The sequence below is a fragment of the Columba livia genome, chromosome 21 (genome assembly GCF_036013475.1).
Source record: "Columba livia isolate bColLiv1 breed racing homer chromosome 21, bColLiv1.pat.W.v2, whole genome shotgun sequence".
Taxonomy (NCBI): Eukaryota; Metazoa; Chordata; class Aves; order Columbiformes; family Columbidae; genus Columba; species Columba livia.
Window position 1 is genome coordinate 2,397,044 of NC_088622.1, and position 25,359 is coordinate 2,422,402.

General features: G+C 54.3%; 1 protein-coding gene across 7 annotated transcripts in view; it reads right to left on the reverse strand.

Moving 5' to 3' along the window:
* Positions 1-25,359, reverse strand: part of AGRN (agrin) — a 94,943-nt gene that overhangs the window by 22,397 nt on the left and 47,187 nt on the right. For all 7 annotated transcript variants that reach the window (XM_065037940.1, XM_065037935.1, XM_065037937.1 and 4 more), the window contains 13 exons: positions 14,593-14,808; positions 13,054-13,278; positions 11,762-11,986; positions 11,419-11,625; positions 6,384-6,605; positions 4,729-4,923; positions 3,964-4,164; positions 2,485-2,630; positions 2,222-2,327; positions 1,661-1,774; positions 1,066-1,230; positions 564-707; positions 263-387 (listed from right to left, as the gene is read on the reverse strand). In XM_065037940.1, coding sequence (XP_064894012.1) covers positions 263-387; positions 564-707; positions 1,066-1,230; positions 1,661-1,774; positions 2,222-2,327; positions 2,485-2,630; positions 3,964-4,164; positions 4,729-4,923; positions 6,384-6,605; positions 11,419-11,625; positions 11,762-11,986; positions 13,054-13,278; positions 14,593-14,808 — 2,291 coding nt within the window. The remainder of the gene's footprint in view (positions 1-262; positions 388-563; positions 708-1,065; positions 1,231-1,660; positions 1,775-2,221; positions 2,328-2,484; positions 2,631-3,963; positions 4,165-4,728; positions 4,924-6,383; positions 6,606-11,418; positions 11,626-11,761; positions 11,987-13,053; positions 13,279-14,592; positions 14,809-25,359) is intronic.

Here is a 25,359-nt window from a genome sequence, read left to right on the forward strand (position 1 = left end):
GCAGAGGGGAAACGTGAGCTGCACCCCAAGCCCTGGGCAAAATCAAGGGGTGTCTAAATGCTGGGTGGCTTTGCAGGGGTCCCTCCCAGGCAATGTTCTGCACAGAGGGACCTGAGCAGCTCAGAGGTGCCAGATGGGGCACATCTACGACTTGCACTTCACCATCCCCCATGCACAGAAGATGGAGAACATCAGATATCAGACTCTGCACCAGCCCAATGCAGCTGAGCTCGGCACACATCGCCGGGCACACCCTGCAAACCTTGGTCATGTTGGCCTCCGAGCAGAGCGGGGACGGACACTCGCAGTGGGCAAAGCCGTTGACTTCCACGCACGAGGCCCCAAACTCACAGCTCATTTCCTCGCAGGATTTTGGGGCTGACGGGTCTGGGTTAGGGAGAGAAAGGGGAAGAGATGAGCAACAAAGCACGTACTAAACCCAAGCCCCTCTCCCCTCCCAAGGGGTCCTGGCTCCCTAGAGAGCCGGTGTGATGCCCTGCAGCAGTACCCAGCACCCATTCCTCCATTCCCCACACAATCCCTCCAGTACGTGGCTCCCTCACCTTTCTCACAGCCAGTCATGCCCAGTTTGCTGCCATTGGGGCACTGGTTGCATTTCATGCCGGTGATCCCCGTCTTGCAGGAGCACAGTCCAGTCATCTGCTCGCAGTCGTCGCGCACGGAGCCCACCGGGTCACAGTTACAGGCTGGGTAAGACGGGGAAAAAAGACACTGTTTAGCTGGTGGATTTGTGGAGCCAAGAGCAGACTCACTCAGGTCCCCCAGCAATCCAAGAAAAGTGGAGAAAGGTCCAGGGGAGGAAAATCACAGAAACACTTTGGTTGGAAGAGACCTCAAGAGTGACTCCAACCATAACCCACCCCTGGCACTACCCCATGTCCCTGAGAACTTCATCTCCACGTCTGTTCAACCCCTCCAGGGATGGTGACTCCACCACTGCCCTGGGCAGCCTGTTCCAATGCCCCACAACCCTTTCCATGAAGAAAGGGCTCCTGGGGAGCCATAAGGGACAAGAGGTGACAGCCCAGCCCTGCCGACACTCACGCGTGCAGCCGCTCTTGCCGTCGGTGACGATGCCACGGAAATTCCAGAAGCCAGGCTCGCAGCGGTCGCACTTCAGCCCCCCCACGCCGGGTTTGCAGGAGCACTGCCCCGTCGTGGGGTCGCAGGCTCCTCCGTAGGAGCCATAGGGGTTGCACTGGCAGGTACCTGTGAGAGAAAACGTGAGGCTGAGTCCTGACCAAGTCAGCCTGGGGACACTGGGGGCTTCATCAGGGCAATGGAAGCGATTGCGGAGTCACCAAGATGCTTGGCCAGGGCAGGAGGAGAATCCAGCAGCTGCTCTCAACTCTCCTCCTCTGACCCAGCTACAAGGGAGAACTAAACCTTCAGGGATTAACCCGCTTGGCTTTGCCATCATCAAGAGCTCACCTCTCATTAACATCAAAGGGGGAGGAAGCTATTAGAAGCTTATTATTAATTCATTAATTAGGAGCTTGATGGAGGGAAACGATGCAACGATAGAGAGACGCTCCCTTTATCCGCAGGGAGCAGGAGAAAGGGGACACGGGGCAGAGCCTTTTAAGACTGGGAGGTCATCCTTGGAGGTCCCTCAGGTGGGGACACAATATTCACTCACTTGGGCATCCGGCTGCGCCCACTCCAAGTGCCAAGGTCACGTTGTCTGGGCAGCATCCGTAGATGGTCTGGCTGCAGTGCACAACCAGGAGAGGCGGTGGAGTGGTGGCGAGGGCTGCAGAGGAAGGCAGAGAGGGACAGGTTGTCTTTGTGTCACAGGGCAGTGTTGCAAACGTGCGGATGGAGCAGCCAGCAGCGTCCCTGCAAAACCACGCGGTCCTTGCAGAGATGCTGGGAAGAGGTGATGAAGTGATGTCCTATCCTCGGTCAGGGAAAGCACAGGGCATAAAACCAGAATCATAGAACAGAATCATAGAATCACTTTGGTTGGAAGAGACCCTCAAGGTCATCGAGTCCAAGCATTAATCCAACACTGTCACTAACCCATGTCCCTGAGAACCTCATCTATGATACAACGGGGTTGAGCAAACCAACAGACACTGCTGTGTCCTTGGAGAGCATTTTCTTGCTTAGCCCCAGGGAAAGGACATGTGCTGCTGCAAGGAACCAGCCTGGGGACCATGACACCAACACACAGCTTGTGCCAGCCGGGGGAACTCACCGCGGCAGGCTCCTTGGGTAGTGACATAGAGATCCTGACGTTTTTCACACCGTGTCTTCTTCAGCTCACACTCATTGGTGTAGGTGACACCATCGGAGCCACACACCTGCCAGGACAGGGAAGGGAAGGGCTCAGAGCAGCCCCTGGCACAGGATGCAGGTTCCCTACCCGTGGGGTACCCTGGAAGCATGTGGGAAGGTCCCCAGGGAGAAGAGGGATGTGAGAACTGCAGAAAGTAGCCCAGAACAGCTCAGCCTCCTCACCGGGCTGCGTGGCACCGCCAGGCAGGTGAAGTCACAGACACAGCGGTCGTCCTCTGCATCCTCGTCCCACCAGCCTCCGTACTGCCGGCACCGGTCCTGCTCACACTCGCTCCCATCCCCGGAGCCAGAGCCCCCTGAGCCGCACTCTGGAGAAGGAGAGATGGTGGTAGAGAAAGAGGCTCAAAATCCAGCATGGCAAAATTCGGGGGAAGCAGAGGGGATGGGGACGAATCCGTCTTCATGACCCAAGGCTGCATCCTGGACATGGGATGCAGCTCACGGCTGCACAGACCCATCCAAATCACAGTAGATTTAACCTCTTCAGCACAGGCAACCCCAGAATCCTGAGCCCACATCCAGGGTGTTTCAAAGAAATGGATCCCCAAGATCCCCAGACATTAGACCCTGTGGCCTTCTTCTTGCGGTTATACGTCAAAGACCATGTTTTTGTGCCACCGTTAGCAACTAATCAAATGCCCTCAAAACCAGAATCACAGCAGATGTGACCTCAGTGGATAAATACAATTTAAGAGGCATTTGGGACCGATCAACTACCTCGATGTTGTCCATACAGCAGGTGGAGGGAACGTTTATGTAAAGGTTCCTAGAACTTGATAATTCTTTAAACCATTTGTAAATTTTTGTGCAATTGTAGCATGTTGCCATTGTGAAATCTACTGCTTTAAAACTGGGTCCATCTTTTTGAAACACCCTGTATGTTGGGATGCTTAAGCCTGGAGCACAGAGAAGATGCCTCTCCCTTGGAGAAAGCGGAGTGTCCCACTGCTGTCACAAGACAAGGAACAGCTTAACTCCAGGCTTTGATCCCAGTCCTTCCCCTCCTCCTGCCCTCCCAAGCCCAGAGCAGCGGGGAGATTGCTGCTGCTACCATAAACATGGAAATCAGAGCAGAGGAAGGGATGTGGTTTGGGTTTAATCTGAAGTTCAGTTAGGCAGATGTTCTTAACAATCTCTAAACTCTGTCCCTAGCCTGGCTGCCTCTCTATAAGATGCTCAGAGCTCAGTATGATGAGCTCAGATGCTCAGTAAGAGAGAGATGTGGCTGATTTCAAAGGCTTCTTAAAGGGGAAGGGGGGAGAAGGAAAACCTGGCCCTTTTTATTGAGTGATCAAAGGCTGGGATTTGGCACTACACAGAGAATTATTTAAGATCTTTTCCCAGAGGGACACCAACCTGAAATTCCCCAAGGAGGGCTGTGATCAAACACTATGTTATGTCTTCCCCTCTCCCTCAGCTCTGTCATAGCACTCGCATCCTTCCCAGCTAAACTACACATGCAACGAGCCAGAGAACCTCAGCTCGCCAGGTGGACACTGAGTCCTCCTCCGCTTGGATTCAGCCAGCGTTAACCCACAGCTTTCCCCCTACAGTGGAAAAACTCAGCAGGTTCTTAGTTCTCAGCCTGGCCAAGCCAGGTACAGCAAACCCCACATGGTTGGAGGAATGGTGACAACCTACCGTCCTCACACGGCCCCGTCCTGGCCACCTCGATGCTCTTCTTCTGCTGGCACGAGGCTACTTGCAGCTCGCACGGGTTGTCGTAGGTGAGGCCATCGCTGCCGCAGACGCGAGCGAGGGGCTGTCGCTCGCAGCGGGGACACACGCACTGCCCGGCCACGCAGCGGCTGCCGAAGGAGCAGACGGTGCTGCCGCAGGACTCTGGGCACAGAGGAACCACAGTGAGTTCATAGGATCACAGAATCATTGTGGTTGAAAAGCCCCTCAAGATCATCAAGTCCAACCATTACCCACCCCTGGCACTGCCCCATGTCCCTGAGAACCTCATCTCCATGTCTGTTCAACCCCTCCAGGGATGGTGACTTCACCACTGCTCTGGGCAGCCTGTTCCAGCACCTGACAACCCAGACCCAGCTGGAGGTTTTATGAGGCTCCAAAGCATTGCTTTTACTGAAGCATTTGTCCTAATGAAGAACCAAGGCAGGGCTTTTAATTCATTAAGAAATTAGCACAGACAGTTCCCTGTGCTGGGGAGTGGGGAGGAAACACATGAGCAAAGACAAATTAACCCCAGGGGATGGAGCGAAGGGAAAGCTACTGAGATGAACTGTGTGATCAAATAAACCATCGATGCTTTCAGTTCTGTTTTTAACCCAATTTCTTTGCTTGGCTCAATGGACATCCACCCAATTTCTTTGCATCCTGCCTCCGAAATGCAACCAGCAGGAGTGACATGAGGGAAGAAGGGGACCTTGCTAGACTCACTGCAGTCTCCTTGGGCAGCCACCAAGATGTTGGTTTGCTGTGTGCATGCCCGGACGTGGAGCTCGCACTCGCTGCCGTACGTGTTGCCGTCGGTGCCGCAGACGGGCTGGGAGGAGGGGACGCACTCAGTGGGACACACGCACCTTCCCGTCTCCGCCTCGCAGATGGCCCCAAACTGGCACTTGCCACAACGGTCTGTGCAGATAAAGGACAAAACCAGTAGATTAAAACAGCAGGTCAGGTGAGCATCGCTGTGTGATGAAGTGTCCAAAATTCCGTGGAGACATCCCAGGCCAGGCTGGACGGGGCTCTGAGCAACCTGAGCTGGTGAAGATGTCCCTGCTCATGGCAGGGGGGGCACTGGGGGAGCTCTGAAGGTCCCTTCAACCCAAACTATTCTGTGATTCTATGATAAATAAAACCCACTGCAACCTTCTCCCGCAGGTTGAGCCCCTGGGGACACCAGGGCACAGAGCAAGGGATGAGCTGAGGGATGCAGGAGGAGGCAGAAAGGCAATAACTCAATAACTACTTGTAAAAGCTGTCAGGGCTGGGAGTAACCATGATGAAATGTCACCAGAGCTGCATGTCCTTATAGCTAAATAGAAGGCGGGAGAGAGCATGGGGCTGAGAACTAGGAGGAGCAATAAATCAGCCCTGGCTGTGGAGGAGGAGCGCAGCATCCCGGCTCCCCGGGGAGAGGCGGCAGGATTCGCACATGGCAGAAGCGGTCAGCCTGGAAAGGGATATTGTCTTACCCTGGTTTATCAGGGTGCCAGTAGTGCTGGATGCACATATTAATGTAACAGGGCACCAGTTCCCCAGCGGGATGCTCAGTCTGCTGCAAACACAGGCACACAGGCTCAGGACAAAGACATTTATCTTTGCACTAACTCACTTGCAAAGCAGCTCTCACTCATGGCAGGAGAGAACGGGCCCCAGCCAGCACACCTCCTGATTCCTGGGTATTTAGGGATTCATGGCTTCGCTTTCTCTTTCAAACACCTCTCTTCCCTTCCCTTCCCTTCCCTGCCATTCAATTTGTGAAGAATTTGGCTCAAAGATGATTCTTCTTTTTCACACGGCAGCTGCTGCCTTAGCATGGGGGAGGGAAGACGCAACAACCCCCTGCGCGGTTTGTGCAGACGGTTGGCCAGGAGGTTTCTATCTACAGCACAAATCCTGCAGCCATGTGTGAGTCCAGCCATTAACCCAACACTGTCACTATGTCCCTGAGAACCTCAGTTCTGCATCTTTTACACCCTCCAGGGATGGTGACTCCAGCACTGCCCTGGGCAGCCTGTTCCAATGCCTCACAGCCCTTTGGGGAAGAAATTGTCCCCAGGATTCAACCTCACCCTCCCCTGGCGCAACTTGAGGCCGTTTCCTCTGCTCCTGGTGCTTGTTCCTGGGGAGCAGAGCCCGACCCCTCCGGCTCCAAGCTCCTTTAGGCAGTTCAGAGACCAGAAGGTCTCCCCTCAGCTCCTGTTCTCCAGCTGAACCCCCCAGGTCCCTCAGCCGCTCCCATCACACTTGTGCTCCAGCCCCTTCCCTTCTCTGAACTCACTCCAGCACCTCAAGGGCTTTTTTTTTTGTTCAGAAATTCTATTCCCTAACATGAGGAAGATGAGGGACCCGCCACGACGCGCTCTTACCACAGGGCCCCTTGTGTTTGACCTTGATCTCTCTCTTGAGGACACAAGCCATGGAGTCCAGTTCACAGGGGTTGCCGTAGGTGCGGTTGTCGGTGCCGCAGACGGGGTCGTAGCGGCCCTGGCAGACCTGCTGGCACTCGCACACGGCCTCCTGGTTCTTCACCACGCAGGTGGCCCCGAATGTGCACTCCACGCTCAGGCAGGGGCTGGGGGTGCCCAGGTCTACAGAGGGGACAGGAGAGAAGAGGCACCGGGTTCAGCCCAACACTTGCCCAGGGCATGGTGCACAGCGATGCATGCTGGCATCCCCAGCCTCAGCCCCACGTCTGCATCCTCCTCGCCACAGCAAACACACCCAAAGCTCCTGGCCCTGGCCCCTGCACCCTCCATGCCACCCCGGCATGCCCGGCTCAGCATCGGCCCCCATGCGTGGCAGAGGGTAGGGATGGGCAGCAGGCATGAGATTTTCTCCCTGCACAGCACCAAGTCTCCTGCCTCTTCTCCTCCATCCCACCCCAGTTACATTCTGGCCAGAAGTGGGATCATCCCCGTGGGTTTTTGCACCAAACCCTGGGTCTCCCGAGCAACAAGAACAAGCGCCATGTGCTGAAGCAGGACACACAGGCTGAGACATTTGTTCCCGGGCAGCAGTGGTGCCACCAGCCTGCCTGTGAGGTGGGGTCTGAACAAGCAGCTCTATGGCAGAAGGCAGGAGGCAGCAGAAAACAACCTCAGTGTGGGTCTGAGCACCTCCAGGACACTTGGTGCCTCCAGGACACTTGGTGAATCATCACGCAGCACCCAGCACCAGCTGCTGAACCCTTCATAGCCAAAAAGCCCACACAGGGATAGTTCCCTTCACTGGGGGCCACATCCTCAGAATCACAGTCCCCTGAACAGCTCATCCTAAAACGTGGCTGGAGAGGACACCTCATTTGGCTTCACCACACAGCTGGTCTCGCTCCTGCTCCCTTCCCCTCCTCTTGCAAGCTGGTTGAGAAAAGCCAGCGAACTGCTGCATGGCAGGATGAAGAGACCTGGTGTCCTTGCTTTGTCCCCATCCTCGGACATCTGGGTCCCCGCAGCTCCCCGGGGATGGGGAATGTCCCCAGCATGGGCTGCAGGCTGAGAGTCCCCTCTGCTCACAAACCAGAGCTGCTAAATCAACGTCAGCCAAGCAGGTGGCACCTTCCCTGCGAGATGCCCCGCAGTGCCGAGGGGAGCAGCCAACCGTGATGGTGACGGCAAAGAGAAAAGGCTGCGTGTCCTGCAACAGCCCTGCATGTCCCACTCGGTCCCCAGCCCGCTTGCTGAAGGCCTGGCATGTCCCTCCAGCAATGTCCCCACCACTCAGAAGCCAATGCAGAAGTGGCTATGCAGTTGGGGAGAGACCCCTGCAACCCCTTCTTGTGACTCCAGACAAAAGCCCTGGGGACCTGGGGCAAGGAAAGGACACGGATTTAACCCGTGCGGAACGCTGACGAGGACACATGACAACACGGAGGTGGGGAACAGATAATGCGGCCAAGGCGAGATGGATGCAACAGGCAGACAACACCAAACAGCGAGGCAAGCACAGCTGAGTGTGGTGGGAAAGACAAAGCACTCCGGAGCTTGCTGGTGGGGCATGGGGAATTAACTGGGGCAACTGGTCCATCTTCCTGCCCTGCCAGGACCAAGGTGGCTCTACCTGCAGAGCAAGAGCAAGGTCTGAGCTCTCAGGAGTCTGGCTGCATGCTGTCAACCATGGAGAAAACGGCCTGTAGCAAGGCTGAATTTTGGATTCAGCTCTTTGGGAAGCACCTGCCAAGTTAAAACTTAGAGCCAAGGGTCTGCGAAGGAAGAGGTGGGCAGTTCAGGCACATGGCTGGTACTTTGACCCAGTTGTTTCACCTCTGTCCTCAGTGTCCCTGCAGCTCAAGAGTTTATAAGCAGCTCCTAAGGACCAGGAGCTGCTCCCTGCTGTGCTCAGCTCTGCGATGCTGCTTGCACATCCTGCCTGCACTTCACCTAAACCATCCAAAGCATCTATACCATAATCATGTCCCTCAAACACAAGGAGACACATGCTGGCATGGGGAAAGAAAGCACTTCTGCTGCACACAGGCAGTAAGGATGCGATGGCCAGGCACAAAGCAAATCCAATTTGTTCATCTGCAACCCGAATTCATGCTCTTGTCTTGGGGAGCAGTGGTGGAGAGGGCAGGGAGGTTTTGGCACCAATTTTCACAAGGGTGGATACAATGAGGACCTTAGGCTGGGCTGTGATCAAGACCTGCCTTGATTCCAGGCCCTTCTTCATCTTTTAAGCAGGGAAATGAAGGCACAGAGCAAGCAAAATGCTCGTTCTGCACCCTGATTCAAGGGCATGATCCCTCACCTGAATCCTAACCCAGCCCTGGGGACATGGAGCTCTCCCACAAGCCTCGCCTGGTGATGCCCATGGGGAAGAGGCTCTGGAGCTGCTTTGTAACACATCACACCCCATCCATCTGCACCCATGACACCCAGCGGGCTCTGGCACCAGTTCCATGCTGAAATAGGGAATTATTCCTCGTGAAGAACCACATCTGAGCACAGACAGCTGTGCAGTGCTTCCAAAAGGCACAGAGGGTGCTTCGCTGGACATGTGGGGGAAGCTGCGATCCCTGCAGAGCCCCTGCCCTCTGAAATTGCACAGACAAGCATGACACACATTACAGAGAGCAAAGGGACAAGCATGACAGTCTCAGACAGGCAGAAGTCTCTGGGAAGGAGGAGGTGGGGAAGAAAAAGGGGTTAGTTGGGAGCAAAAGGAGAGGTGAGATCAACTGGGAGCAGTCCAGAGTGATGGGTCAGCCCAAGAGGGGCTTGTGAAGGAGCCGGGGCAGGGGAGTCACAGCACCCACCTCTGCTCCCACCCTCATCTGCCACAGCAAGCATCAGACCAGACCCCACTGCACCGCAAGGCGTTTCCATTCCAGCAGGAATTGTTTGGGATGGGAGCAAAACCAGGGCAATGTCTCCATCCCAGGGGGGCTCTCAAGCAAAACGAGAGGAGGAGGGAGCAGTGAGGAGAGGCCAGGGCTGGCGCTGGCCACGGAGAAGGGGAGAAAGCCGACCTCCTAGCAGAGATGTCCAGGTAGGGAGCAGAAGGGTGCTGCGAGGACACAATTCCTTCCTCCAAACAGGCAACGCTGTAAAACACAAGACACAGACGAAAAAGGAAAGAGAGAGAAAGAGAGACAGCGGAGGGAGAAAGAAAACAGAGAGAAGCAGAGAGGAAGAGACAGATGCAACTCCAGACACCTTCCCTCCACTTCCTGGCCACTTCGCTCTCACCCCATCCTTCTTTCTCTGCTGCCCCATCACAGTGTCAAAGTAGAGAAAGATTATAAACAAGGCCTGGACTGTTTTGTTTGGCTTTGCCTCCTTTGCCTTGCTGCTGGAAAAGCCAGCGGCAGAGCTCAGAGTTCATTAGACAGGTGAGAGATTAAATCACTGCGACCACGCTAAAGGCTTTTCCTTCATCTCCTTCCCTTCCCCAGCTCTGACCATCTCCTGCATCCTCACAGCAGAGCCATCGATGAACCCTCCACGCTCGCTGCTCTGGGTTCTGGCTGCAGACAGAGAAGTTCTGCCTTAACACACAGGCTGGGCACACAACATCACCACCCTGGCCCCACTTCTGAATTCGCTTTCCAGCTCACACGGAGTCTGAACTGGTGACACAGAGGACATGCTTTCTTCCCAAAGGGTAGCACTGAGCTCAGAGATGCTTTCTTAAGCTGATGGGGAGGCAAAGGCTTGTTCACCCCCCGTGCTGGCTTGCTGCAGGGTGTTCTGGAGCTGCCATGGACTTTAAAACCCTGGGCTTTGGCAGACAGAGCCCCAGCTTTGATTTACCTCCCCCAGGTGCCAGGCAGGGTTTGCTGGTTGCCATCCAGCACCAGCTCCCGGTGACACTGGGGGACAGAGGACAAAAGTGCTTCTGTTGTCCTCCCTGTAGGGAGCACTTGGGGAACCAACTTCTCATCGTTCAACCACCAGCAACACAGTGAAACGGACAATTAAAAGAAATAACAGCTGTGATTATGTCGAGTGTGATTTTGGGAGCCTGACAAACGGTTTTCAAGCAGCTGGGCCTGGCAGCATGAAAAACCTACTGCAGGAGCACAAAGCCAACAAAACAAACCCACAGCACGGAGCTTCAATTCCAAGTAATTCAAAAGGTTTGATACATCTGATACCTTATCAAACATCAGCTTAAAATAATAGGGAACAGTCCTCGATCTAGTAAAAACCAATTCAAGCTGAAATGAGCAGTTCTTCCAACTCATACAAATCAATCCAGTGTTTAACCTCCCTCATTTTTCCGTGCAGTAATTTTAAAATTGGACATTCCCGACATCATGGGGACCCAAAGCCCCATCCTATCATATCAGCCTGAAAAAAGCATCCATTGCAAAGGTCAAAAGCTTCTCCCAGAGACGAGACAAAGCCACGGCGAGACCTCCGGAGAGCAGGAGCGCTGGGCAGAGATCCTGGTGGAGAGAACCTGGAGCCGAGAGAAGCGTGTGGGCATGGGGGAGCATGGAAGGAGCTGGGGACTGGCACTACCCTGGGAGCAGAAATGGATGGTGTGGGCTGCACGGGAACCACGTGGGGTGAACGTGCACGTGGCCATGAATGAGAGAAATCGGCTGGATGTCACGCTTGGGTATGGTTTAAACAGGAATTGTTCTTCACTGTGTTATTGAGCACATCAGACAAAGACAAGACCAAGGAGGAAGACACGCACAGACACACACACACAAGGACTGCTGGAAGGAATAGAACAGGGAGGAGCAGATATTCGGGGCTGGAGAGAGCCTGTGGCTTGCTCAGATGGTGGCACCCAGCCACCACTTACCTGCAGTGTCCCCGTGTCACAGCCAGCATGGAAGGGACTGACACAAGCTGGGCTTAAAGTGGCTGCTGGGGCTGGGAAGTGGGAGGTGTGGGGGTACCAGTGTCCTCGCGGGGGTACCAGTGTCCCAGCGGCACCAGCGCTTACCACAGGGTCCGCTGTGCTTTACTGGGATGGCAGCTTTCTGGTGGCACTCAGCTTTCTGGCGCTCGCAGTCGTTGCTGTAGGTGCGGCTGTCGCGGGCGCAGACGGGCCGGTAGGAGCCGTCGCAATTGATGCGGTCACAGGAGCAGCGAGCGGTGCCACGGCGGTTCAGGCAGACGGCGTTGAACTTGCACTCATCTCTACATTTGTCTGGGAGGATGGAGGAGAGCAATGCTCACACCCACCGCGGGGACAGGGGTTACATTGCCAAAAGCACGGAATGGAGCAGCAGGGGAGGTCAGGAAACTGAATTTTCCTGCTCCCCAGAAAGCAGGGAGGTACTTACCCTGGTGCTGGCACTGCCCTGAACGCACCTTCTGGATCTCCAGTCCCCGGATGGCCCCCGAGCGCCCCATCACACACTCGTTGTCGTAAGTCACCCCGTCGTCACCGCACACCGGCTCTCGCTTTGGGGGACAGTTCTCGGGGCGGGGGAGCAGCTCTGCCCTCCGGGTGCGGGGGTTCACCCGGCAAACGCGATTCATGTCGTTGAGGACGCCTTTACACGGGTCTGCGAAGGGAGAGGGTGCAGAGTCAGAAAAGATACGTCCTGTCCTCCTTCTCCCAGCTGGCCCCAGGAGCCTTGGACCTGTCACAGTAGCACCCAATGTGTGCTTATCACTTCATAGAATAATTCAGGTTGGAAGGGACCTTCAAAGCTCATCTCGGTGTCTGTCCAACCCCTGAGGGATGGCGACTCCACCACTGCCCTGAGTAGCCTGTTCCGATGCTTCACAACCCCGATGAGGATATTCGAGATGTTCTCTGCCTGCACCGTTCATCCTCAGACCTTGCAGCCTTCCAGTATCTCCAGGTTCGACAGCTCAGCTGCTCAACCCAGACCACCTGCATTTCTGCTGCCGCCCGGCTAAAATCAGGAGCTCAAAGCCTCCTCTCTGCCCCAGAAACCAGGAGCATCCAGCGTGACGTTTTGCACCTCAACCTCACGCCCATCTCACCCTACTTGGGACTGAACAGTGACAGCGCAATTAAAGCTTCCCCAGGTTTGCAGACTACTCCAACACCCTCCACGGGGACAAACACCATGCTGGCACAAGTCCTGGCTGATCTCATGCTTTTCCTAATTAATACAGTTGCTTTTAATTACAAGTATCCCCAGCCATCATTAAGCCAAAGAGGAGGACATCCTCGGAGCGGCAGGGCTGTGTTTGCACTCTGGGATCTCTGCCTGTTGGGCTCCTTTAATTAGAAGTTGCTGCCTGCCACCAGCCCGGGGACACCGTCGAGCAGGAGGATTCTTGCCAAAAAACCTGCAGCCGGGGAAACTCCAGCCAGGGGGAAACGGCAGGAGGTGGTGGCACAGATGTTGCAACTGCTTTTTCAGGTCAATGGGTCCTGAATAGAAATGCCCAGAGCCAAATGCCGCCAGGGGAAGCACTGGCTTGGTCTGAATTTCAAAGGTCGTCACTCACAAACTGACCTTTTTCTGCCCAGCTTGTGTTTTTGGCATGCGAGCAAGTTCTTCACCCCAACCCTTGATGTTTCCCGCTGGTCTGCCCTCGTTATTCCCAACATGGGAGGAAACGTTTTTAAAGCAACGTCCCCCGGGGGACTCACCACAGGCGCCGTCAAACTTCTTGAAAACGTTCTCCTGCTTGTCGCAGGCGTGCTTGTTGAGCTCGCACAGGCTGCGGTAGTCCCGGCCGTCGCTGCCGCACACCGTGCTCTCGGGAACGCCGCTGCAGGACGACGGGCAGACGCACTTGGCTGACTGACCATCGGTGGAGCGGACGCAGGTGCTGCCAAAACTGCAGGTCACCTCAGCACAGGGGTCCTTGGAGCCTGGGGAGAAGAGGGGACGTAGCAGAAGGGTGACACATTGGCTCCTGTGACACCCTCTGCTTCTTGATCTTCTTAGGGGATAAGTAAGCCCGACACACCGCGATATCAACCCAGACAGCCCTCGTTCCTCTGAGTGCCCAAAAATGTACATGATCATAGAATCATAGAACAGTTTGGGTTGGAAATACCTTCCCAGCTCCCCCAGTGCCACTCCTGCCATGAGCAGGGACGTCTGCACCAGCTCAGGGTGCTCAGAGCCCCGTCCAGCCTGGCCTGGGATGTCTCCAGGGACGGTTCATCCACCACCTCTCTGGCCAACCTGGGTCAGGCTCTCACCACCCTTCCAGGGCAAAAATTCCTTCCTCACACCCAGCCTGAATCGCCCCTCTTTTAGTTTAAAACCATCACCCCTGGTTCTTTCACAACAGCCCTGCTAAATCCTACAATATCAATGGACGCCCGTACCCCAGTGCCCTGGAGCAGCGAGCTCATCCGCCCCAATGTCTGCAGGGGCTGGAGGATCAGCCACAAACCCCAGGACAAGGGGAAGGGAGCTCAGTCCCCAGCTGGCCCTTCAGGCAGAGCCCATCCTTTTCTAAACCTCCCAGCCCTGTACACGCTCCCCAAAAGCCTCTAGCTTTAGCAAACGTGCAAAATAAGGGTTTTCAAAGCACCTCCTGCAAACCATAATTAGAGGAAGAGCTCAAGCAGTAATTTCCTCACTGATGGGGAAGAGCCAAAATTTATTTGCCAGCTTTTATTTTTTCCTTTTTTATCTTTTATTTGTTACTTCTTTATGATTATTATTTTAGATAAATCACTCAGCGCTCTCTCCCCTCTGACAAGAGCCCCAGCAGGAGTTGCTGGGTGCAGATTTATTGCCAGTCAGAGCGCCGCAGGAGAGAAAGGTCAAGTTAATTTACTCTGAGATGAGGAGACTGGGGCCTCATTTACACAGCTCCTCGCTCACAGCTGGTGAATGCCAAGCTGGGGAAGGGCTTTCATGAGCCCACCAGCCTCTGCATACGCCTGGTCCCCCCAAATCCACCTTCAAGCCGTGGCAGATGGGACCTGCTCTGGCAGTGAGATCAGAGAACCATTATGGTTGGAATAGACCCTCAAGATCATCAAGTCATAGAACAGTTTGGGTTGAAGGGACCTTCAAAGCTCAACCAGTGCCACCCCTGCCATGAGCAGGGACATCTTCACCAGCTCAGGTTGCTCAGAGCCCCGTCCAGCCTGGCCTGGGATGTCTCCAGGGATGGTTCATCTACCACCTCTCTGGCCAACATGGGTCAGGCTCTCACCACTCACCACACGGTCCCTTGCTGATGACTTTGATCCGTCTCTGCTGGTTGCACTGGGCTTTCTCCAGCTCACACTCATTGCTGTAGGTGGAATAATCGGAGCCACAGACGGGAGCCACCACGATGGGACACGCTGTCTTCTTGCAGACACAGGAGGCCTGGGAAGGGTCGGTAGAGCTTCTCTCGCATACCGCCCCGAACCCGCACAGCATCCCTCGGCAGGCTGCGGGCACAGACATGGAGAGATGGGTGAGCTGTGGCTGCTCCTCTGCAGACAGGAGGGGTGCAGCCCATAGAATCATTTTGGTAGGAAAAGACCCTCAAGATCATCGAGTCCAACCATTAACCCACCCCTGGCACTACTCCGTGTCCCTGAGAACCTCATCTCCATCTGTTCAATCCTCCAGGGATGGTGACTCCACCACTGCCCTGAGCAACCTGTTACAACACCCGACAGCCCTTTGGGGAAGAAATTGTTCCCAAGATCCAACCTCAACCTCCCCTGGTGCAACTTGAGGCCATTTCCTCTCACCCTGGCACTTGTTACTTGGGAGAAGAGACCAACACCCTCTATGCTACAACCTCCTTTCAGGTAGTGGTAGAGAGCAAATAAATATTTATGCTGGCAGCTGAAACTGGGAGGTCAAGGACCAGCTCATAAGCCTCCAGCCCCGCCACAGACATGGAGCAGCATCCCCACAACTCTATAAAGCACTTGCTCTGCCCATGGCCCGTCTGCTCAAGCCTCTGGGGGTCCTCCACAACATAAGGTGTTTTCTCATCACTAGCAAGACGAAGGAAAGCCCAGGAATGGAGAAGAAAACATCCTCACCTGTCCCAGTGTGGGACAGATCACCCCGCGTGCACACGCTGCTTTATTCATTGCCGTTTATGCAAAGCAGCCAGACCACGTGGCTGGTGTCTCTCTAAGAGAGATGCACAAACCTCTTTATCACATCCACTAATCAGAGCAGCCAGCATGGACCAGTTCAGCATCTGAATTGCTAATGTGGTAGGAAATGAAATTCTACGGTTGAGGGAGGAAGGAGGACAGGTGTCCCCAGACTGAGCGGTCTGCAGGTGAGGCAGCGAGAGCACGAAACGCCAGAGCTTTCTGTGCAGTGGTCACAGCCCAACACTCACAGCACGCACCGCTGGGCAGGTACGTGTGCACAATCACACAGGAGTGCACTGCACAGCCCTGCATGCACAGCCGCTGCATGTGTGCACACCTGCTGCCCCACTCCGCATGCACACTTGCATGCCCCGCCCTGCACACACACCTGCTGACCCGCCCTGCACACACACCTGCTGCACGCACACCTGCTGCACTGCCCTGCATGCACAGCTGCTGCTGCACCCTGCAGGCACACCTGCATGCCCCGCCCTGCATGCACACCTGCTGCCCCACCCTCCACAGACACCTGCATGCCCCGCCCTGCATGCACACCTGCTGCACGCACACCTGCTGCACTGTTCTGCATGCACACCTGCTGCCCTGCCCAGCATGCACACCTGCTGCCCCGCCCTGCAAGCACACCTGCATGCTCCGCCCTGCATGCACACCTGCTGCAGCACCTTGCATGCACACCTGCATGTCCTGCCCTGCGTACATACCTGCTGCCCCGCCCTGCACGCACACCCGCTGCAGCACCCTGCATGCACACCTGCATGCCCCGCCCTGCACGCACACCCGCTGCAGCACCCTGCATGCACACCTGCATGCCCCGCCCTTCACGCACAGCCGCTGCACCAAGCGCCGTCCCTGCACCTGCCCACAAGCACCTCCCGCCCCCCCCGCGCACACCTGTCCGCCCCGTGCTCTCCCACACACACAGCACACCTTATACACGGAGCCTGACCTACATAATGACAGAGAAGTCATAAAAGGCAAAATAAAACGCTCGACAGCGACTCATTTACACTTCAATTCCCGGGCGTTTGCCTTTGACTGCCGTGAGATTTGGAGCTCATATGCACAGCAACAATGAGCCACTAAGAGACTAATATCACCAAATAAAAAAGAACTCTCTTTCTCTCCTGCCCAATATCTAAAAGCAATTCATCATTTTTATGAAGCGCTCTGGATAGTCTCTCCTGCTCTTTCTCTCTCTCCTTTTTTTTTTTTAATGCAGATGAGCCTGTTGAGCTCTGAGATTAGAGGATGCCGGGGAGCTGCGCAAGTGAGAAATGTGAAATGCAGGACAAGCGACGATTCATCCCGTTCCCAAGGCGCAGGTGTGGGGAGCAGGAATATAACTGTGTAAGCGCATAATCTGCTGCCAGTCACAGGGGAGGCGGCGATGGAGCCACTGTAGGGATCAGCCCCACCGAAGGGAAGGACAGGGACAGCTCTCTCCCTCTTGAGCTCTTCTGTTCTCGTCTTTTGCAGCCAAACACAGAGCAGGAGCCGCACACATCCAAGGCGAAGGCTTCAAAGCCGACTCAGGTCTGGTCCCACTCAAACTTTGCAGTGAGACCAAATTCAGGACAGCACCAAGCACTTCAAAAACCCAGTCCTAAGATGCTTGTTGCTATTTTGGGGTACATTTCCTTCCCATCCACCTCATGTACCAACAGCACTTTTGCCTTTGGTCCCCTGCCGCCCATCTGTCACACCTCAATGTCTCTGTTGCTGATTGTGCCCATTCCCTGGTCACCAATGTGGGATCTCTCAACGTTTTGCTTCCAAACTGCCTACAAAGCACATGGCCGGGCTGAGCAGCGAGGTCAGAGAGCAAGCTGGATCTAAAGCAAAGCTCAGCTTTAGTTAAATCATCCTAAGGCTGCAGGGCTGGGGCACAGCGAGGCATCTGGCAAACAATGAGAGCAGCACTTGTCTGGAGCGGAGAAAAGCGACAGCGAGGAGCTGACCTTTCCCAAACCTCGGGAGCCGCTGAGGATGAAGGAGAGAAACAGCTCAAGTGAGGTGTCTGCACAGCACTCGAGCGAGCCGTGCAGAACAAAAGGGAGGGCTTGGGCTTATTGTAACCATGCTGAATGCCAGCCAAGCCTCTCCGTGTCTCTTAGCAGCACTGGAGCAGAAACAGGATAATAAATAACAACAAATAATAATACGAAGAAGAATTTAAAAGTGCACTTGCTGGAGAGGAGGGGAAAAGCAAAAGGTGTTGCTACAAGTAATTAATGATAACGTACTTCCTGCCACACAGAGTCAGCGGACAAAGCATCTCCTCTCCCTCAGCAGCCTCTTGCAAAAGCAAGAAAGGCTTTTAGAAGAGATCAAGGCAAGAGCAACGACCTGCCTGGGTTCAGAGCATCGCTGAGAGCTGAAAACGGGCTGGGGAGAGTGAGAACCAGGGTTGCAGAGCTCCTTACTGTGGTCTGAAGAGCTGCTGGCATCCATCAGAACCCAGCCCCTCCTGCCCGTTGCGCCAGGTGTAACGACACCGCTTTGGATCCAAACCTCCCACCCTGTCCCCAACACCTCCTCAGGCAGCCCCTAATTAGCAGCACGGAGGGAGCAGGATGCTTCGTTACCAGGGAAGCCCCTGCCAAGGTTCAGCACCGCGTTTCCCCAAGCGGACGCAGGTGGCTGGTGCTCCAGGGCAGATGGCACCAGCTCCACCTTCCTCGCACCCAACGGTGCCTCCAGATGCCCCAGAATAGCTGGGAGGACAGCTGAGAATAGGACAGGTCTGGGGGGCTGCCAGGGGGAACCAGGCCCACCAGCAGAACAGCTACAAGCCACCGAGGCTTCTCTTCTCCCCTGCTATTTCAAGCCAGAATACTGAAGCCTAAAACAATTCCCGCATTTTAGCACGGATGCAGAACTGCAATGTGCGAAGTATATAAGCTGGGAGGGAAAGCAGCTTTGCAAGAGGTAGAAAAGCTTTCATAAAAGGTAGAAAAAGGTATTATAAAATCTTTAGGCACAATTCTCTGCAATCCTTTAAAAGCAATAAGAATGTTACAAAGTGATAATGATCATTACACATATATTTGTATGAGTCTGTCTATTTTTACCCTTTGGAATAAAAGTATATTTCATGCAATCTTTTTTTTTTTCCTTCTAAATTGTTTGAAGATTATTTTTCTCCTATACCATATGTCATATCCATCCCAGCCTCCTGGACCGGAGCAGTGAGGACAGGGAGGATGAAGAGCAGCTTCTGCTTCCAGTTCCAATTCCTCATCCAGTTCTGCGCCTCGGTTCTCCCATTTACAAAGAAATGCGGGTAATAACAATCACCAAACCCTCCCTGTCAGTAGGTAAATAGCTCAATATAAGTAGTAGGGATTAATAACAAGCTGGCTTCATCAAGTGCTTTGAGATCTTGAGGTGAAGAGCTCTATCTAATAAGCCCCAAGCATTCACATTAAAGTGTTTCTCCAGCTTAATAACAATAATCATAAAATGTAATGTCAAAATTGCTCTTTTCCACTGTACAGAGGAGAAAAAAACCCGCTACCAGAGCAGCTTCCTGATGGCTTATTGCCCCCACCAGCCAGTCCTGCGCTCCCCAGAGCATCCCAGCACCCAGAGCAGCACCCGAGAGGGGCTCCACGCACACAGACCCTTCCCCAAACCTCTGCCAAGGGAGGAGGTGGAGGAGGAAGGCCCTGAACACCCACAGAGGAGGGCGATGCTGGGAAAATATATAGGTGATATCTGATAGCTCCCTCTGACCGGCCAGAAGGTGTGTTTGCCGGCCTGGACCTGCTCCCCATCCCAGATGAATCCATCCCTTCTTCGAATAGGCTGAGTAAAACCATTGGAAAAGCACGGCCAGGAAGCTGATGACAGCTCATGGGTGGGATGTACCTGCGTTCATGGCTTGAGGTGTCTCCAGGGACAGGAGAGAGGAAGGGATAACAACACACAACAGCTCTGGACAGAGCCACAAATCCCTGCAGTGAGGGATGGAGAGGGACAGACGGACACTTGCCAGCAGCCCAGCCAGCTCAGGGCAACCTGCACCTCTAGGGACCTGCTGGTAGCCAATCCCACACGGGCCCCACCACACCAGCCTAAGCAAGCCCAGCCTGTACGGGAGGACCCTGCTGATGCACAAGGCGGGGATGGCAGCAAAGAGCCGGGCAGAGCTGCACCGGGGGCTTCTTTGTGCGGAAAGGGCAGAGGGACACGCGAGGACCAGAGATGTGTGACAGGACGGCGATGGCCAGCATTAATTCTGCATGAGCGCGAGGTGCCCGTTGCCATAGAGACCGGTTAGGCTGGCGCTCCAGCCTAACAGGCTCTCGCCTGTGCACATTGACTCCTCTTCCCGAACCCACCCTCCCTGCCATCAATATTAATTGCATCAGCTCAGGGCTTCCTCGTTGGAGGGGGAAGGAGCCGTCTGCCCTGCTCCAAGGGGCTGGGAGAGCCACCTGTCCCCACAACATGGGACAGTGACCATGCAATGCCACCGAGGTGGATCTAGAAAGCTGCAGCCAGCCTCATGGAGCAGCGGTTTAGCCACAGAGCTGAGCAAATCTCTGGCCCCCGGGGCCACCAGAACCTCTTCAGAACAAGTCCTCAAACCACTTAGTTTTCAAGCCAACATATTCTAAGGATAGAAGGTCCTTAAGAAGCTGAAAGAATGGTTTGCATCCACCATTCACTTTGGGAGCCTCTGTGATGCTCCAGCTCTCCAAGGACCTTGCGTGTGCAACTCTACACACGACGGAGACCTTTGTGGTGGTTCAGCACCCCTGAACACACCCTGCACAGCGAGGGGAAGCCCAGAAATGTGGTCAGCACCAGCCACAGCCTTTTGCAGCCCAGTTGCCTAAAAAAAGTCCTCTTATCTTCTAAAATAGACCAGAAGTAGTCTCTAGCAAAGTGTCAGCACCGCAGTGTGTCCCCATTCAGGGGTGACACTGGGGATGCCAGCAGCACAAGCCAAGGCAGACAAGGGAGGAGCGGGAGGAAAAATGACTATGTGGCCTATAATTGGGGTTCAGGGGTGGGTGGGCTGCAAGGAGAAAGGTTGATCAGCTGGAATATCTAAAAGCAAAGCCAGCTGGAGATGGTAGCAAGCGAGGCGAAGGTGTCGCCGGGGGCTGGGTGGAGCAGGGAGGAGTTGAAAGCATCAGTGTTCTCGGGTCTGAAACATCAAAGTCACTCTTGCAAATCAAACACCATCTTAAAAGACTCCCTCATTAATCTGTCATGAGTCCCCTGCGAGAGCGGCTCTGAGCAGACTGTCACGGCTCCCGGTCACTGGAAGAATCCATCAACCTCCATCAGAGAGGAGCCGTTTGGAAACGTGCTCCGTGAGGGATGCGAGCAAGCAGCAGCAGGTTCTGCCTGCACCCCCCAGCACACACAGGCCCCCCAGCCCCGCCACCGAGCAGCAATCTGCAATCCACCCTGCAGCAAAACCCCCAAAACTCAGCACACCACAAGCACACCCAGATGGGACAGCGGCCCGGACGTTGCCCACGCGAGGGCAAGAAAAAGAAATGATGCTTGGACTGTTTTAACTTGATCCCACGTGTCTGCAGAGGCCACGCTCTGCAAAAACTGTGTTTACAAATTGGGGAGATGAGAGAGCTCAGCAAGGCAAGGTGGGTAGGCAGGCTCTGGATGCCTGGGGGGAATGAGGGCTCCTCCCCAGCAGATCCAGAACCAGCACGTCTCCCATTGCACATCCAAAACCAGCACGTCTCCCATTGCTGACTTGTCCCAAGCTGCCAGGCACTCTGCAAGGTCCACTTGGGCTCTTTGCAAGGGTCTTGCTCACACCCCAGGGGTCTCATCCAGCTTCACACCTCCTGCTGTCTTTGCTCCCCCTCTGCACTTTGGACCAAGTATTAAGTGTTGTGACAGAGCGCTGCCCAGCACATGTGTAATATGTGCGGCCACACAGCTACAGCTGCTCCTGTTCTCAGCAACTGCTTGCCTGCCGCAAAAACGAGTCCTTGTGTCACCGTGGCCTGCGGGCATGTTCCAACAAAAACAACATTCCCTTGGCAAGAACCGCTCTGCCGCAACACAGCACCAGGCTGGAGTTCTGCACTGAGGGTGGTGAGAGCCTGGCCCAGGTTGGCCAGAGAGGTGGTGGATGAACCATCCCTGGAGACATCCCAGGCCAGGCTGGACGGGGCTCTGAGCAACCTGAGCTGGTGAAGATGTCCCTGCTCATGGCAGGGGGGGCACTGGGGGAGCTGGGAAGGTCCCTTCAACCCAAACCATTCTATGATTTGCAGTGACCTAACTCCAGAGCTGGCGGTGATGTACCAGCTCTCTCTGAAAGGTATCATGTACCAACTTCAGCAAGACACAGCCAATGGGAAGAGAAGACAAAGCAAAGTAAATGCTGTTTCTTTGTCACAACACCAGAAGGATAGTCCTGGGAGAGATGTAAAGTGAGGCAAGCTTGGGGATCTGCAGACTTAGCAAGAACCTGATCCAGGGGAAAACAAGAACACCTTAGCAGTTCTCCCATCTCCTCCTCCTCCAACACTTGAGCCACGTAACATGAAAGTGCATAAATTGAACCCCAAGAAAAAGCTCAAACCTCACTGTAAATGGAGAAGAAAATGCTCTCAAGAGATCAAAAGTGCTGTCTAATAACTGCTGCTACCTCACCTACCGCTCAGCTTTTGAAGAGCTATGTTTAGCATCTCTCTTCTCTCCGGAGCTGGCTGGGCTGAAGCACAATTTGCTGCGGTGCTCAGGGTGCGGAGCCCAGGCAGGGAACCCATCACTGTGCTGTAGGCGTGGGGCAAACACATGGGGATGAAACTCCACGAGCAGTCCCCAGCCTTGGCTCCCGAGCTGTTACTGCCATACGATAGCAATATGAGCAAGAAAAAAGGAAGAGGAAGCCAAAGATGTGTTATGGTGAGTTCTCTGGGGCAGCTATGGGACCGCCATATGGGAGGCGTGAATTGCCCGGGATTTTGGGGGCAAAAATCCCCAGGTTCCTGAGGTGGCAGCGGGTACAAGCACCGTACCAGCTTGTCTGTGCTGCAATGAAGTCTCAAAGAAAGAGCAGGCAATGTGTAATTAAAAGGGAGCAGCTGCTGAGCAGCCTGGTACAGAAATTTCACCTTGCGCAGAGAGAGCGATTTTTTCCTTGTTCCGTGATGTGTGACAAGACTCCTCACCACGCTCCGATGCTCCCGGTCCCTTCTCGCTCAGGAATATCAGCCTCAGCCCACTTGTCACCGGCTGGCACAGAATCCCCGTCACAGCATGACAGGGTCCCCCAGTGCCAGGCGGTGGGGTGCAAGGTGTTGGGGAGAGCGGTGGAGTGTTGGAGAGCAAGGGCATCGTTCCTCAGCACAACACCCAAACATACACCCCTCCAAAGAATCACAACAGTTTGGGTTGAAGGGACCTTCCAAGCTCATCTAGTCCAACCCCTGCCATGGGCAGGGACATCTTCACCAGCTCAGGTTGCTTTAGAAAAGCAGAAAAGCACAGGTGTGAAAAAGGAGAGCACTCGTGGCTGTCTCTCTCATGGCAGACGATGCTGGACCTGACCAAAAAACATAAGAGGATGCTGGAAAGAGGGCACATCCAGCAGGCAGGTGGCAAGCCATGCCCAGGACTGAGAGCGCTGTAGGATTAATCCGCTAACCGATTTCCTATGCAGAATTGAAAAGCCACCTGCACCAGCATTTTCTCTGCCTAACCCCCATAACGGGGCCAGTTTCTGCAAATCCTGTAATTTATGGGGTGCCAGGCAGAAGAAAGCATTTTTCCAATATTTAATTTCTCAGATGTCCTCATCCCGTGTACCGCTGCTGCTTTTATGCATCCATAAATTAGCATTTAGCGCTGCTCCCTTGGCCAGGTGCAATGGGTTGGGCCAGCATCACCCTACCCATGCTTGCCAAAAAGAAATGGGTGTCCAGCCCCTCTCAGCCTTCTCAGATGGTTCCAAACCCAGCAGAGAGAGGATCCACAGCTGGTTGGTGCCATTAACACATCTGCAAAGGTGCAGACCTCGCTAATGACCTTCTGCACCCCTGCGAAGCTCCCGGAGGAGGAGGGTGGTGGGAAGAGGGGGATGATGGGGACCTGACCCCAAAAATCCCAGTGCCTCATCCTATCGATCCACCTGAGCATCCGGCCTGGCTTCAGGGCTGCAAGAAGATTTATTGCTCTCCCTGCCCTCCGCAGAGCAAACAACAAAACCCATCTTCACTCCCCCAAGGGACACTGCAAACAAACACAAATCAAACCCTCTCCTCACAGACCTGCAAGAGCAAGGAGAGGAGGGACCCTCCCAAATCCTCCCCCACCGTTTATCTCACCCCAGGGGATCTGGGAAGGCACAGGCCACCCTGCTGGCCCCCTGAACCGCACCTGCCGAACCCCCTTCTGCAGAGCATTTCTGCCCTGGGGGGACACAGCTGAGCCAACATCCACCCCCTCAAGAGACAGGAAAATTAGGCAACACAGGCCAGTCCCTCAGCTTGGGAAAAGGCAACAGCCATAGAGCACTGCATTTAAGAAAGCCAGGCTTAAGACCCTATAGAGCTTAAGTCCATACAGAGCTTAACTAATCCGCTGCCCAGCTGCGGGAATGCCAGCGGCGCAGGGGATATAGGAGAAAGCAGTGAATTAATAGCATTAATGACCTTGTTTCAAAATGAAGCAGAGGCCACTCTATAAATCAATGTGTGGCTCAAGAGTTTTCTAAGGTAGAAATGGGTATGAGGCTAAAAGGAAGAGATAAAGAGCACGCCAGCGCTAATTGCAAAGTCTGTCGCCTCCAGCATCGCCGGAGCACCAGGGCAGCGGCCGTGGCCCCGGCACTGTTTCCATAGGCAGGACAGGTCTTTGCAGAAAAGATGCCCGAGGTGTGGGATGCCGCTTCCTTCGGACAAAACCCCAAGGTCTGACACTGCCAGGGCAGGCGATGATTTCTGTCTTGCTTTCCAGTAGCATTTAGAAGGGACAAGGACCACAGCAAACCTTCCAATAGACGGCAAGCCACTATGTCCCACCAAAGCCACCCTGAGAGCAAAGCTCTTCCCCCTGCTCCCCTCTGCCACAAAACGCTCCCCAAAAAGTGATGCAAGACATTGGCACCATATTAGACACGCAAAATGAGGCACCTCGTTTGACAGCCCACCAAGGGTGGTAGTTTTCCATCTCCCGTGAGGACCAGAGATCTTTTGAAGTATGTCATCTGGATGGGCTGGGCTGCTCATATTTTGGAGCCCTAAGCTAGGAGTTACACCTACGTTCATTTTTATTTTTGTTTTGGATGTCTCCTCTGGTCCAATTATAGATTAATCACATTTTATCTAGCATCCGTTTCTCCCCCGCCTCCTTCCCCACCCCCATCAGAGAAGGAAAGAAAGAAGGAAAGAAAGAAACATGTTATTAATTGGCTGCTGTTTTCTGCTGGGTTCTTATCTGTGCACATGAAACTGGGGAGGCTGGGGAAGGTACTGAGCAGCCTGCCAGCAGAAAGCAGGGCATTTTAAGCCTGATTTTCAGAGAAAAACAAAGCTCCTGTGATGACATTATCTGAGAGTGTACTCGCCTGCCTGCATCCAACAGCTTTTAAAGCCATTGACTGATAACATGGCCTGAAAAACCAAAATTCCTCCAGGTCTGTGAAAACAGAAGGGTTGACGAAGGCCAGAGAAGAGGTGCGAGGTGCTGATGAGTAGCTGCTCATCAGACACCAGGGAACCTGCAGGATTCAGAGGATGGGAAAGCAAGGGCTGTGGTAGAACTCCAGAGAATTTGCATTTCCACCCCCTTTCTGGCCAGGACAGTGGAAATACCCGATGTCCAGCTGAACACCAGCTTCCATTTTGCTCTTGATGCTGATAA